The sequence below is a fragment of the Megalopta genalis genome, chromosome 1, assembly GCF_051020955.1.
Source record: "Megalopta genalis isolate 19385.01 chromosome 1, iyMegGena1_principal, whole genome shotgun sequence".
NCBI lineage: Eukaryota > Metazoa > Arthropoda > Insecta > Hymenoptera > Halictidae > Megalopta > Megalopta genalis.
Window position 1 is genome coordinate 21,888,918 of NC_135013.1, and position 15,617 is coordinate 21,904,534.

Below are 15,617 nucleotides of genomic sequence, written 5' to 3' on the forward strand. Positions count from 1 at the left end.
TTCCTAAAACTACAATTCCGATCATTACATTTATATCATTACAACTGTACACGCCGTTGCAGTGGATTTTTATCGAGTAGTTTCATTCGACGTTGAGTTAGCGTTTGCCGATTTTTCCAAACCAGTTTGGAATTGCAATCTTCAAAAATTCCACTACTTGTTCGAAAATTCCAGCTGGCTTATCTGAAAAGTCGGTTTTCGCCTCTAAGCCTTAGCTCCAGCGTTAACAAGCGCGACACAACGCGCAGCCCCACATCCGGAAAGTAACACGTTTAATTTTCTTTGTTGCGGCAGGCGTGCTTGCAGAGCTTTTTCCCTCCGCCCCCGCCGCCGATGAGCGCGCCGCCCACTCGAGGTTCCAGCAATCTGACGTACTCGAATCCGCCGAGCCCGGAGCCAATTTGTGAACGCGAGCGCAGGGGAAGCAAGCGCCGCGAACACTCGTTGCACAGATACGCGTAAGAAGCCCTGCACCCTGCGGAACGCACGCGGCACGCCGCTGGATCAAAGGTACGAGACAGTTTCGTACGCCCAACGTAGAGAAGTCGCGCGCGATAGATCTCGATCCTTCAGCATCCGCGAACCCTCCGCGAGTCATCCTCGGGTTCGAATCGATTCGATTGGACGACGAGGTCCCGGCATCGCCGAGACGCGATCTGTAAATAATCCAATCGATATTAACCTTTTAGGTACGGCTGAATTCTGCGCGAAGCTATTTCTCTGAACGGCAGAGTCTGATATGTACTGTACAGAGTCTGATACTGTATATTCTGTCTGTATATACAGGGTGTCCCAAAAATGTCTCGCAATCCAAAAGTGGCGGGTTCCTCAGGCCATTGGAAGCAACTTTTTCCTTTACAAAAATGTTCTCCGAGGCACCGTTAACGAGTTATTAACGAAAAACCGTGACCAATGAGAGGCGAGCTCGGCTGGCGCGAGGCGATCGAGCCAATGAGCGGAACTGGGCTTCGCGCGCTGCTTGGCTGGGCCGCCTCGCGGCAGCCGTACTCGGTTCTTATTGGTCACTGTTTTTCGTTAATAACTCGTTAACGATGCCTCGGAGAACATTTTTGTAAAGGAAGAAGTTGCTTCAAATGATCCGAGGAACCAGCCATTTCCGGATTCCGAGACATTTTCGGGACACTGTTGTAAATCGATGTAGACTGTTGTAAATCGATGCGAGGACAAAAGAAGTGTGAAACAATGCATATGAAGACGATTATTTGGTTCAAACGATGAGCGAGTGAGCTACTAGAGCAAGCCACTATAGTGGCGCGTCGTCCAGAGAGATGACATCCGCGAAAGACGCTATAGTGGTGGCGTGTCGTTCTGAAAGATGACATCCGCGGAAGCCACCATAGTGGCGCGTCGTGCCTAAAAGGTTAACCACCGAGAACGCGCCGCGAACGATCGGTTGCTCGGTCGCTTTTCGACCAAGCGACAATCGCGTTTCCGTTTTTTACGATAGAGAGCAGCTATCGGACAATGGATGCTGAAGGCCTAGCGTAAAACTAAACAAGTGGAGCCGGAGGTAAAGACAGCCGAGTGCGTATCTCGAATCGACCGCGGCAGTCGAACGATAACAATAGAAACGGGGAAAAATACGGTCCGCCGTTCGAAACGCGCCGTTCTCTACGTTCAAACTTCGAAGCATCCAATTAGATTGCGCGGAGGATCGGTATTCGACGCAGTCGATCCCATCGACATCTTTCCCGACGAACACTGCCATCGGCGCAATTTCCGTGCATATAGCATCTAATACCGTACTAGCGGGTGTACCTCGAGTATCGTGCTCTAAAGGACTTAACCTAGTTGCGACGGGTAGAAGGACCGCGTAAACCGGAGTTGTAACTACAATTGGCATATCAGTTTAACGACGGCGCGCGATAGCGCTGTTTCTCGACTCTTCTGGAAACTCCGGCTCCGATGCGTTCGGGTCGGCCCGCGATCCTCGAGCATCGACGAGCTCCAACCGACCGCCGTCTTATCTGCGATTTCTATTTTCTGCCAGTTTTACCGAGTACAGGGTGTGCACGACCACGAACCAAAAAAAAATGTTAGCCGCCACTCGTCGGCGCGAAAACAATCCACCGGTTTTCTATAACGTAAGGCGGATCGGAGCTGCGATTGATCGGGCCGTGCGTGTACGCTGTCGGTCGAAAACGCGACTCCGTTTGCTCGTTTCGAGCTCTCGTCGAAATACGCGAACTTCTTCGTGTATTCTCCGCTCGATTCTGTTTCTTCGCTGTTTCGGGAAATTGAGAGGCGCGTGGCGTTGTCGCGAAGAACGATTAATTGGAGAAATTTGGTAATTCGAGATTTCGCTACTTCTTCTTGCATTATGATTTTTTTAGAAGTTACGTAGACTGCGGATTTAGTGGATTCGTGACGAAAATATTGGGTTGCGGAATAAGTTCGTAACGTTTTTATTTGAAGGCGATTTTCTTTGTTGTTTTCGTTAAGCTCGCGAGGCACTCAGGCTCCCAATCTTTCGGCAAATCCCATCGAACGAAGATGATCGAGAATCGTTTTATGATCGCAGTTCATTTTTTCGGCCAATTCGCGACTTGTTTGGTGATCGTCCTCCTTCAAAAGTGCTTCGAGACGCTTTTCGTCGAATTCAGGAGGTCCTCCGCTGCGGAGCGTGTCGTCGACGTCAAAATCGCCATTTTTGAACTTCGCAAACCATTTCCGTGCTGTAGACTCGCCTATGACACCTTCTCCGTATACGTTGCAAATGTCCCGGGCTGCTTCGGCAGCTTTTCGGCCTCGATGAAAAGCGAAGAAGAGAAGGTGTCGAAAATGTTGCTTTTCACCTCCTGGATATTCCGTTTCTAAGCCTCAAAAGTAATAAAAAATTAAATTACTCAAAAAGACGATTAGCACAGTTTCGTAGAGCAGAAAGAGCCCTATCGAATGAATATTATACACTTTGTCCAACAGCAAAAGATCGTTCTAAAATAAAAGAAAATATAAAAACGCTACGAACTTATTCCCCAACCTAATAAGTAGATCGAAACGGCGAAAATATTTGAAGAATTTGAAAGTACTATTGTACTTTTTCCGTCTCATTGAAATTGTTGAGAAAGGAAATAAATGTCCGGATAGTTCGTGTAGTCAGCAGTTAACGTCGGCAATTCTTATTTCGCATAAAAATCCGCAGTCCATTTATTACTACTTCTCTGTCGCTAAGAAATTCCTATACAAATATCGACAACAGAAATTTTCTTTCAAGAGAAGTTAAATTACGTTCATGTTTAGCCAATTATGTTCGAAACTTCTTGTTTTGTTTTGGAATGTTAGCATGTAAAGTCGTAGTACATAGCATAATAATCAGCCAGCTTATTTCGTTTGCAAAACAGTTTTACTACATGCTTTCAATGAAATGTTTCGACAATGAAGTTGTAGAGCGTCCTTCCTTGTGTTCCTCTGCAATTATTAACGGTTTCACTGATTCACAATCTCGAGGATATGCAAAGCTATAACGCAACGGGACGAATAGAAAATGCAGAAAACGGAGCTCCGTTGAATTTTGTTCTAACAATATGCTTCGTCGATTCTTAACGAGCTGAGAAACAGAAAGGAGACCTTATTGTTCGGGGCGAGGCTGTAATTTTTTTACATTATACAAGCAGAATGGCGTAGGATCCTTCTGGGAACCTCCTACATCCTCTCGCGAAGACAAAGATAAATACGATCTCCTTGGTGTTTCAAATTTTCGGATCGTTAGAGATCGATCGAGGTTGTCGCACAAAAAGTGTACGTCGAAGTTTTTATTTTCCGTGTCAACCGGTCCCGTTGCAAACGGAACACCGAAACGATGATAAAGCGAACACCCTGTACATCTTTCGCAGACTTCTCCCCGCCGAGACACGCGGGGAAAAAAAAACGTTATTTCAACTCTCTCTTAAATTCCGGGCGGCAGGTGAGTTACAGGCTTCTGCGGACCCCACCCAGCCGAAAAAAAGAGTCATATTTTTCGTTGATATCGTACACGCACACAGGGCTCGCGTGCTCCGAACGTTTTTCCGCTCACTGCCACAATTCTCTCGCGGCGCGTAACCGTGCGCGTTCCGCGGCAAGCTATCGCGATTACGCGCGCGGACGAAACGCCGGCCGCGATAACGGAGCCGCGCGAACCGAACGGATTTCCAGAAGACGTCCGCGGATTTAATGGTTTCGTCTGCTCGGCGCGTATGTGCTACCGGATCGAGCTCGCTATCGATTTTCCAAGGCGAATTACGAGGGGACAATGAAAACGCGAGCAGTTCGTTTCTCGATTGAAACATCTGACCGCTCTTTCTGGTTTCGCTGTTTTGCAATGTTTCAGCTCGTTTGGGTAATTATTCTTTAACTCGATTAGCTAATTGTTATTTAACTGTCTATGACTCAGTGTAACTGTGAAGTCACGCAACGATTTATTGTGTGCATTTTTAGACGCGATGTGGAAAAGCATCTTGTTCTATTGTTTCTTCTTTACACTTCGGAAGAACGATCTATTTCCAACTACTTTTTCATATCGCTGAGTACACTTAATTTTTTTAGAGATAGCGAATTCGTATATTTATTAATTTAGAGCAGGGATGTCAAACTCAAAAGCTAACTTGGGCCATAATAATAAATAAACAATGCTTTCCTTTAGGTGGGCTGCAAAAGAAAATCAATGTTCATAGAAACAAATATTTTTATTTTGACCAGTACATTGTAATAAACATATATAAAGTTAAATTATTGTTTACGTCCTGATACTTGACATCAAAAATGGTCATCTCGGGCCGCGAGTTTGACACCCCTGATTTAGAGGCTCGTATCTGCTGGTTTTAATTTCTATTCTCTTTACACCTGTATGAAACATTCGCAGACGATTAATGAAGTTCGCAAATGCGAAGTTTCTGTATTTTCTGAACATTACAATTTCTCTCATTTCAATCCTGTTACATATAAACATTTGCTACAGAACCAGAAAAAGCGCGTCAATGACTGCCAATTCGCAGTCGTCGCGTAGAAATTCTCTCCATTTCTCCACTTTAATCGACCCCTGCAAGCTGTTCACGAATTTTTCTACGACCTCGTTCCCGGTTTATTTATCAGACGTAATGGATCTAGAGAGAGAAATGCGTTGTCAATAGCGAGCTTCGATGCAGCTTCACACAAGACTGATGTCGAATAAATAATTGAGTGTCCGGAGTATCGCGACTGTGCACACGCGCGCACATACTCGACGTATTATTTATTATCGCAGCATATGGCGCCCCGTAACGAATCTTTAATTTATATACGTATAAATATACACACGCGTATATATGCGATATACATATTATACATATACGGCGAACGAGGAGGGAGGAGGCGAAAGGGTCGGAAGGAGCGGAGTGCGGAGGAACAAAAAATATATATATACATATAAATAGATATATATACAAGAGAAGAGAAGAGAGCGGAGATGGTAATATAACGTATTATCGGCGGATTTTAAGCGTATGATATAACGATATATTGTAATAAGCCCGACTTTATTTCTCTATCACTTACCGACATCGCCTTCATGCAACGAGGAAAATCGAGATATTAACCGACGTAAGGAATCGACAATACAGGGATGAGACAACAATAATTAATACATGTGTACGTAAAGAACGAGCGAGCAGAAGGAATAATTGGGGGAGTATGATGGATCGCGGATAGAAGGGAAAATCGACCACATTGTGATATATTAAGCAAATTAATAGTAATAATGCGGAGAGCGGGAGGAACGATTCGGCTCGGCGGTGGTTTATAAGCGGACACGCGTCGAAGAGGTCAAACGAGTTCGCGCGTGCTTCGATGAGAAGGCTTTTCGTTGAATCTCCTTCGAACCGGCAGTTAGTTCGTCACCTGATTTCTCTTACCAAACGACCGAACACACGATACGAGTCGAGCTATTTAATCGAACCGTTCGAGCGCCACGGGTGTCGCGACGAGAATTTGTCTCGATCTCGCCTCGGGAAGTCTCGAACGAGGAGAACGCTGACGTTCTGCGAAGGGATGCGCGACGACACCGAGTGGCACTCGATCGGCTCAAAAGTCTGTCTTCAGGTATATATATATATATGCAGCGTGTCTCTGTCGATTATGATTTTTCGCGTTGGTCCGTTCGTAGCTCGAAGACGTTCGACGAAGGGCTCTTTCACGCGCCGGACACTCCGTTCCCGTTTCCGGTGCGGCAAACGAGGAAAGCACGCGTCGCATCTACAACGATCGGAACTTAACTATGTATATTTAGTGTTTAATCGTCGATATCGTCGCCACGTAGTATGTTAAAGTAAACCGTAAGAGTGACTGCTTCGAGAGTGCTTCGAGTGTAAATATAACCGTTAGGGACCTCGTGATACACGTACACACCGACACTCTATCTCATACACGCGACACCTACGCGCGTACGCGCGTGCACACGCACACGAACAGACACACACACACACACACACACACACACACACACACACACACACACACACACTTGTACACTCCTTTCAAGCGCCTTAAGTTGGGGGGCAAATAATCGTCGCAATAATAATCGTCGTTTCCTTTCCTATTCTCGTTTCGTTTCTCGAGACTATTTTCACGAACGCGAGGAGAGAGAACATATATCACAACGCAAGCGACTATCTTTACGTTAAGGATTCGGCGGCGAACCGATAAGAGAATGGCTGCTTCGAGGTTCATCGGTGTATCCGAGGATATCGATTCTAGCGTACTCGAATCTCGGTGGTCGATGCATTGGACGCTCGAGCTCACTGATCCCGCACGATCCACGTGTAACATCGGCCACGTTGCCGGCAATGTCAGTGCTGTCACCGGGCTCAAACGTTTTCAAGTCGGAGTCGAAGACAATGGTGTCCTGTAGCTTACGAGTTCGTCCTTTCTAAGAGAAAAACTATGTGTAAATACTGCCAAAACTTTGAAGTATAAGAATATTCTTATGCTTTAGTACGATTGAGACGTTTATTTTGAAAGTGGCATAAGTCACTTTACCGTAATGAAAAGTGGCGATTTTTTCATGTTTATACGATATTATTTATACCGAGAGAAATATCAGTATCCCGAGATAACAAATACAAGTAAATCTTCTCGAAAGTTGGCATCCATATTATTAAACGTGTTGAAACGCGAATCCTTAAATATATCGACTTGAAAACAAAGTGACTTATACCACTTTCAAAATGAACGGCTCAATTAGCGATACACTGTTTTAGTCAATGAACTGCCAATATTGTTTGCTGCCAATGATTTGTATTTCAACGATCAATTACGAGATAGCGAATTGAATTAGCTAGCACATTTGATGTTCAAAGTTCAGTTGTGAATTTTTAAGTAGATCGTGAAACTTTGCGCAGAATGCAAAGCACGGGAACCAAATAGAAAATTTCTCGGTTTAACATTATGTCGATGCACGTGGAATGCCGGATTTTTAAGCGAATAGTGAAAACTCTTTTTTGAAACGTGTTCATTTAAATTGAAATATTCGTATTTGTACAAACCTCAAAATAAATGACAAAAATACAAAGCATCGAACAGATTCTTTTCCGAGCAATATCATCCTAGCAATACGCAATGAGAAAAGCTGTTATATCAGAGACAACAATATAACAAGCAGAGAGTTACTTACACGTAATAAAAATCGGACATTTCACGCGCACCAAACCTAATAATTTCAGTAAGTATAAGTGTCGATGATTTTCACACAAGCCAACGACGATATCCTGCCACTTTTCCACACATTGACCGCATCCGTAAATAAACAACAGAATGATCTGTTTCGATAGAAATATTAACGTTGGTGTCCACACACACACACAGAGACAGACTGTTGCTGAAATTTTCAAGGGAATCCGTTCGAAGAGAGCATTGTCCCTTCACTTGTTATCTCGACCTGGTCAGGATAGTCTTCGGAAATAATTACCGTTCGCTTTGGCACAGTTTTATGAACGGCATGGAAACAAGTATAGCTAGTCTGCGGGCCACAGAGTTTCCGTGCGACGGCACTGGCGTAAATCTACGGGCGGGCTGTCATTCCGCGGAACAATGGGGGGAGTTGACAAGGTGTAAAAGTAGGAATCGTGTCTGGCCGTGATTCACTGCCTCCTCGGAACGGTCTCGAGCGGCCAATTGACTTCGATCCGGCTATAGCCGGAGCCGTTCAGGTTTCGCGCTTCCGATGACAGGCTTTACGCGGTCGTGAACGGAAAGAGAGAAAGAGAGAGAGCGAGAGAAAGAGAGAGAGAGAGCATGGGAGATCCTTATCGCGCGCCGCAATTTTTCACCGAACTTCTGCAATAACCCCAGCACCGAGCATTAAGTACCTTGAACTTCCTGCACTTCCAGTACCTAGGAAGTTCCCCCTCCCCCTGGCAATAATCGTCAATTTATCTTAAGCGCGGAGAGATGGTAGGGAGTGACGTTCACGCGCGGACTATACGTTAAGGAAGAATTAAATCAATAACCGGGGCCCGGGGCACGGGAGAATCGCAACCGGGGGGGTTAGACCGTAACGAAGGGAAAAGAAGCGATCGAAGAAAAGAAGGAGAGAGAGAGGGACCGGGGTGAAAGAGAGAATGGTAGGGGAGAGGAGAAGATCGTTAAAGCGGTGCTCTGCACTCCGACACGGAGAGGTAGATAAAGATGACGGAGGAAGGTACTCTCGTGCCTGCTCACAGCGTACTTCTTAGCGATACTTTATGGTTCCTTTGTGCACCGAGGCTGCATGCTGCCGACATGTCAATGACAACGCCGAGTGTGCGCCGAGATCGCGGCGATATCGCACGGCCGTTCTAAATCGTTGCCGCAACGCTGCCCCGCAGCTTATTCCGCGAGCCCCGTTAAACTTACCTTGCCTCGCCCGGCCCCCTCCCTGTAATCTCGCCTCTCTGTCCCCGGCAAAGAAATGCTCCCTCGGTTTTTCTGCTTACGGAACAACCGGCTGTGCCAAATTGCCGGTAACCGACTGATTAAACCGATCGCCCGATCGATAAATGAAAAATCATTCCGCGGAAGTATCGGCCCCCTCCCGGAAATATCCAGAAAGTTCTCCGGCGAACTTTATCCTTTTATTCTTAAATTACATCGTTCCCGTGTTAAGAGAGTCTTCGTGTGCATCAAACGATAGTAACTTTTCATCAGCTGTCCGAACTCAGCCGAGCGATTTCACGTCCACGCGATAAATCAGAAAACGGCGTTATAGCGTGGAACATCTGTAGTTAGAAACTTTTCTTGGGAATTCCTCTTTCGCTGTTCCCAGGACACTCTCCGCGAGCCGGAACTTTCGGCCGGGTGAATTGAAAAATAGGAACGGCAATCTTGTTTGTCGAACGCCGATCTTTGCAGTCGATTCCGAACCGCCTTGGCGGCGCGACGATTTCGGCGTAACTGTTTCAACGCAGATTTTGCGTTTCTTACGCGGAACTTGATTCGGGCAATCGATGCAGAGAATTTGTGTCTTGCACAGAGATCCGCGATGTAATCGTTGGACTGCGGATTTTGTGCAGTTATATAGCAGAAATGAATAAATGGAGTAAAGATCGGTACGCAAGGGAAACTGAATTATATTGTTACATTACTGTCAGTTTGCTGATACTATTAAAAAAAGAAATACAATTTTATCTATCCCTTGTTTTGTACAATCGATAGGGAAAATTTTTATGTTGCAACAGACTTTGGATTTTGTGCAATTATATAGCAGAAATAAATAAATGGACTAAAGATCGGTACGCAAGGGGACAGAAAACGCGAGAGAAATTGAATTATATTGTTACATTACTATCAGTTCGCTGGTACTATTAAAAAAAGAAACACAATTTTATCTATCCTCCTCTCGTCTTGTACAATCGATAGAGAAAATTTTTATGTTGCAACAGACTGCAGATTTTGTGCAGTTATATAGCAGAAATAAATAAATGGAGTAAAGATCAGTACGCAAGGGGGCCGAAAACGCGAGAGAAATTGAATTATATCGTTGCATTACTGTCAGTTCGCTGGTTCTATTAGAAAAAGGAACACAATTTTATCTATCCCTTGTTTTGTACAATCGATAGGGAAAATTTTTATCTTGCAACAGACTTTGGATTTTCTGCAGTTATATAGCAGAAATAAATAAATGGAGTAAAGATCAATACGCAAGGGGACAAAAAACGCGAGAGAAATTGAATTATATCGTTGCATTACTGTCAGTTCGCTGATACTATTGAAAAAAGAAACACAATTTTATCTATCCCTTGTTTTGTACAATCGATAGGGAAAAATTTTATCTTGCAACAGACTGCGGATTTTATGCACTTATAGAAAATGCGAATAAACGAAACACCGAGCAACGAAGGCATAATGGGAATTAAAGGATACTGCTGCGTTATTTCCACTTTACGAGTGCTATTAAAAAAAGAAACGCAATGTTATCTAACTCTTGTTTCATACGATCGATAAAGGTAATGTTTGTTTTGCATAAAGATCCGCAGTCTGATATTACAATTCTGTGTCATCGAATTAGGGCCATCAAAAATTTTCAACTCATTCAACACTTTTAGTAAAATTACAAGGCATAAGCGGACTTTAATAAAATCTTGATTATGTACTAATGTTATACGTAAAATGCATACGAAATTCATGTTAATAACGTGTGCGGCTTCCCTTTGCTTTTATTATAACTTGTAATTCTTTCTTCCATGCTATGTATATATTATCATATATTTTCTTTCTATTTTCGTTCGATGTATAATATATTTTACATCTTCGCTGTGTTGCCAAAAATATCTACAATCTTTATTTTCAAATCAGCTGCTGTAGTATTTGAGAATGAACATACACAAGTATTTCAAATAAATTCCAAACATTGCCTACCGAATCTATGTTGGGCGAATTGCCTGCCCAAAAATATCAAAGTAACCCAACACTTTTGCAGCGTCAAATCGAGGAGTCACGGTAAAATATAAACCAAACGCTGTGCATACAGTCATCTTAGTTCGCAACAAAAATTTACGTTATAGACAGAGAACTGAATTTTTGGCCTAATTCGACGAACGTCGTACGGTCGATCAAAAAACTACAAATATCATCGAAGATGTTCGTAAGATGTTTGTAAACCAAATGCTGTGCATACAGCCATCTTGGTTCGTAACAAAAATTTACGTTATAGACAGAGAACTGAATTTTTGGCCTAATTCGATGAACGTCGGACGGTAGATCGAAAAACTGCAAATATTATATCATCGAAGATGTTCGCAGAGCAACGAAACTTCGTGCCGTTTTTCCGCGAGTTAAAATCGACCGAGCAAGATTCCTCGAGCTCGCCGCGCCGCTGTCCCCTGCGCGGCGGACCCGCATATACGATGAAACGATTACCATTCCCGGCGACTTCTGTTTCCTGGCGCGCCCTTTATGAGCCCCGTAATTTTTTCTTCGTGCCGTCGACGTCGGCCGACGCGGATACGAGCAGATACGGGAACACGGTCCGCCGATATCGGCGAGATACGACGCGATCGGTTCTGCATCGGTACGCACGATACAGAAAACACGGGGCTAGACCGAGCCAGCCGGAGGAACTCCCGGGTATAAATCAGCCGTTACAACCCTTTTTCAATCCGACATGAGAAATGCGGGAAGAAGCTCGCCCCGTCAGCGGTGGGGCGACTGGCCCATCTTTTATTCGACGACGACGACGACGACGACGTACAAGTGCGTGCGCGTACACGCGAGGGACCCGCGAGGGGAGGACGGGAGAAAAGAGGAGAAAATAGAAAAAAGGGTAAGGGACGAAGTGCCGTTTGATCGACCGGCCCTCCGGGCTGCATTATGCACAAGTGTGCGCCGTGCACACGGCCTTTCTGCGTATCGGTGCGCGAGATCGCTGAGAAAACTTCGGGTCTAGCTCTTTCGCTTGATTACCAGCACGTTCGAACTTCCGAACCGGCTGGAATTTATCGATCCTCCGGATCGTTCGAAATCTTTCCCGTAGGCTCGGACGTCATATTCTTCCGAGGACCATTTCACAGGAATTTCGAAGATACTTCGAGATACGCTTGAATAGTACAGAACTTCGACCGAGGAAGTTGTACATTTTTACGTCCGTAAATCGAAGCTACATTAGAATCGACCAAATTCAGCATAATTTTATGGTCTCTGCAATGCAAACCGTTTTTATCCGTGCTTTTCGAAACGTCGTTTTCGTCGTATTTCATTCAGGAATATTATTCTCTAGATCCGATTCGTGTGTATCATGCTAATCCGCATCGGTACTTCTTCTCTGTGAAATTGCACCAGTAATGAAATGAATTTATCAATCCTCCGGATCGTTCGAAATCTTTCCCGTAGGCTCGGACGTCATATTCTTCCGAGGACCATTTCACAGGAATTTCGAAGATACTTCGAGATACGCTTGAATAGTACAGAACTTCGGCCGAGGAAGTTGTACGTTTTTACGTCCATAAATCGAAGCTACATTAGAATCGACCAAATTCAGCATAATTTTATGGTCTCTGCAATGCAAACCGTTTTTATCCGTGCTTTTCGAAACGTCGTTTTCGTCGTATCTCATTCAGGAATATCATTCTCTAGATCCGATTCGTGTGTATCATGCTAATCCGCATCGGTATTTCTTCTGTGAAATTGTACCAGTAACGAAACCAAGTTTGTTCGATACGTCGTTAAACAGCCACGATTGCACGAAGACTCCGTGAAACATACGATTGACGCAAGTTAACCCTTTGCACTCGAAGCGATTTTAACTGTAAATGTAAAATCATCTTTCTAACTTGTAGTATTTCTATTTTATATGATAAAACGCATTTTATGCATATGAAATTGACTATTGGGACTCATGCAACAATTACACTCTTAACAGTTTTTTAAATCTAAACTTTGTTAATATAAAAATTATCTTAAAACGTGATGTAACGAATTTTAGTGATGCCTCTGAGTCACCACTCGAGTTAAACCTAGAATGACTCCTTTCTGTTCTTCTGCTTAAATAACATTATGCGGTTGCGGGCGACTCGAGATAAAAAATCTTAATAATAAAAATAGTATTTATTATTTTCAAAATTTCAAGAACCAAAAACTGAATACAAAGTAAAGAAAATTTTGTTGTCCCTTCATAAAGTACAACATGAGTTAGAAGTGTATAGAACACTTCGATGTTTTAATATTTATTCACATGTTCGCGATCAAATTAAAAATGTTGTGGTATAGTCGGCAACCCCGCGGATCGTTCTAGGGTTAAACATACAGGGTGTCCCAGGTTTTAATGTTCAAACTTTGTCAGTGTATTCTGTGGCACAAAATAAGAAAAAAATGTTATGTAAAAATATGTCTATCTATAATAAAATAAAAAAATAAAATAAAAATAAAATATGTCATCTATATGTCATTTAGAGCTTTATTAAGAAGTTATAACAAAAATTCAGAATAGGAATAGTAATCAACCTGCTGTTACTGCGAGCATTGGCTTGACAAATACGTGATTGACATCGATCGAAGATCGAATTTATGACCATGCGAATTTTGTTTCTATTCTCTTTCATTTCATTGAATGCATTATTAATCCTATTCTGAATTTTTGTTATAACTTCTTAACAAAGCTCTATATGACCTATGTTTACATAACATTTTTTTCTTACTTCGTGCCATAGAATATACTGACAAAGTTTGTAAATTAAAACCTGGAACACCCTGTATATTTCGACTCGCTAAACAAACTTCACGAACCTGGATAAAGATTCCGTTCAAACGTAACATCAAATTCGATCTCTCTGTACTCTACAATCTGAATGCAACCTTCTCGATTTCACTTTAATGTTGTTGTTCGAAACGAAAATTAAATTAAATTAATTTAAACAAACTTCACGAACCTGGATAAAGATTCCATTCAAACGTAATACTAAATTCGATCTCTCTGTACTCTACAAGCTGAATGCAACCTTCTCGTTTTCACTTTAATGTTGTTGTTCGAAACGAAAATTAAATTAAATTAATTTAAACAAACTTCACGAACCTGGATAAAGATTCCATTCAAACGTAATACTAAATTCGATCTCTCTGTACTCTACAAGCTGAATGCAACCTCCTCGATTTCACTTTAATGTTGTTGTTCGAAACGAAAATTAAATGAAATTAATTTAAACAAACTTCACGAACCTGGATAAAGATTCCATTCAAACGTAATACTAAATTCGATCTCTCTGTACTCAACAAGCTGAATGCAACCTCCTCGATTTCGCTTTAATGTTGTTGTTCGAAACGAAAATGATTAAGGAATGAAATTTACGGACGTGTTTAATGCGCGTGTAATTGCTTTTACTACGGAATGGGGCGGACGAGGCTCGGTTTTCTGCAACAGCATCAGACATTCCTCCGTCTGACTGTGAACGCGCTTGAGCCGCCAACGCGTTGACAGTCGCGGTGTCGGGGCACACATTCGGTGTAAAGTAAATCGGATCGATGTTCCGTTGGGATTGGTCGGTCGGGCGGGTAGCCGAATAAAGAATTCAGTAACCGAGCGAGAGGTTGTTAAGTTGACCCGCGCGTTGCACCGGCATTGATCGTATAAATATGAACGAGCCAGTCGGGTTGTTCGGTTCACGTGGGGTCGCTAGGTGCACGCGAATATGTACAGTCTAGGAGAAGGCGGTGAGCAGGTACGGGGTTGGAAACAACGACAACGGGTTTATATCATAGGTTTAATAGGGTTGACAAGTTTAGAAACGTTCTCGCCACCCATCCCCGATTACTATTAACGCGCCGCATTATCTCTCAGTGTATATAGCGATTGTAATTTATACATGTATGTGTAACGCGTATTATAAATACGCCCGTCGAGGCACGGGACAGCGACCATTTTGTATATAACTGTATCATATAGCGTAACGAAAGAATTGTACGAGAGAATGGGGGTAATTATACAAACTGCGAGAGCGAGCGAGCGAGAGAGAGAGCGAGAGGGAATGAGCCGGGGAGCGTGTGCGAGTGTGTTCGACGAGGAGTGTAAAAGACGCCGCTGTGAGTGTAATTATAATTGATCAATAGCATAACGAGTACCGGATGCATATTTGATATTTGTGTGCCTGTATCCTTTTGTATGCTAACGAGATAGACGAAAATAAAAACTATACATATTATATTGTACTAATTGCGAGCGTAGGGGAAACTACGAGTAAACGAAGGTGTAACGTGCACACACACGACTTACACGCAAGAGAAATAACGCGTACAGAACACTCTTCCATTACATACACGAACACAGACCAGACTATCTGTCCTGGGTGGACGAAATAAAACTTTTAGCAAAGCGAAATAGAGTTGTTGTGATTTTCTCTTTCCTCGATACGTTTCAGTCGTTCTTTCCCCTGTCTCTTGTCATCCACAGAGCCGGCGTCGGAGGACTTCTGCTGGATTAACGAAGAAAACTATGCCCACACATAAGTTCTGAAGTCAATCTGCTTGTTGCAAAAGTATAGACGCGGAAATACTATTGTAAGTTCTTTTAGTAAATTGCTTTCTGTGGTATTGAAATTCTCGTCATGTTTCGAAACGCTTTACTCCGAGATATTACCTTGTTCGCTCAGACTGCGAAGTTTACAAAAATTCACCAAAATACT

General features: G+C 43.2%; 1 protein-coding gene across 3 annotated transcripts in view; it reads left to right on the forward strand.

The window, feature by feature from the left end:
- The window catches only part of LOC117221507 (discoidin domain-containing receptor 2), a 251,007-nt gene extending 235,694 nt beyond the window's left edge, over positions 1–15,313 (forward strand). For all 3 annotated transcript variants that reach the window (XM_076523249.1, XM_033472532.2, XM_033472533.2), the window contains one exon: positions 295–15,313. In XM_076523249.1, coding sequence (XP_076379364.1) covers positions 295–462 — 168 coding nt within the window. In that variant the 3' untranslated portion in view covers positions 463–15,313. The remainder of the gene's footprint in view (positions 1–294) is intronic.
- Positions 15,314–15,617: the final 304 nt, after the last annotated feature.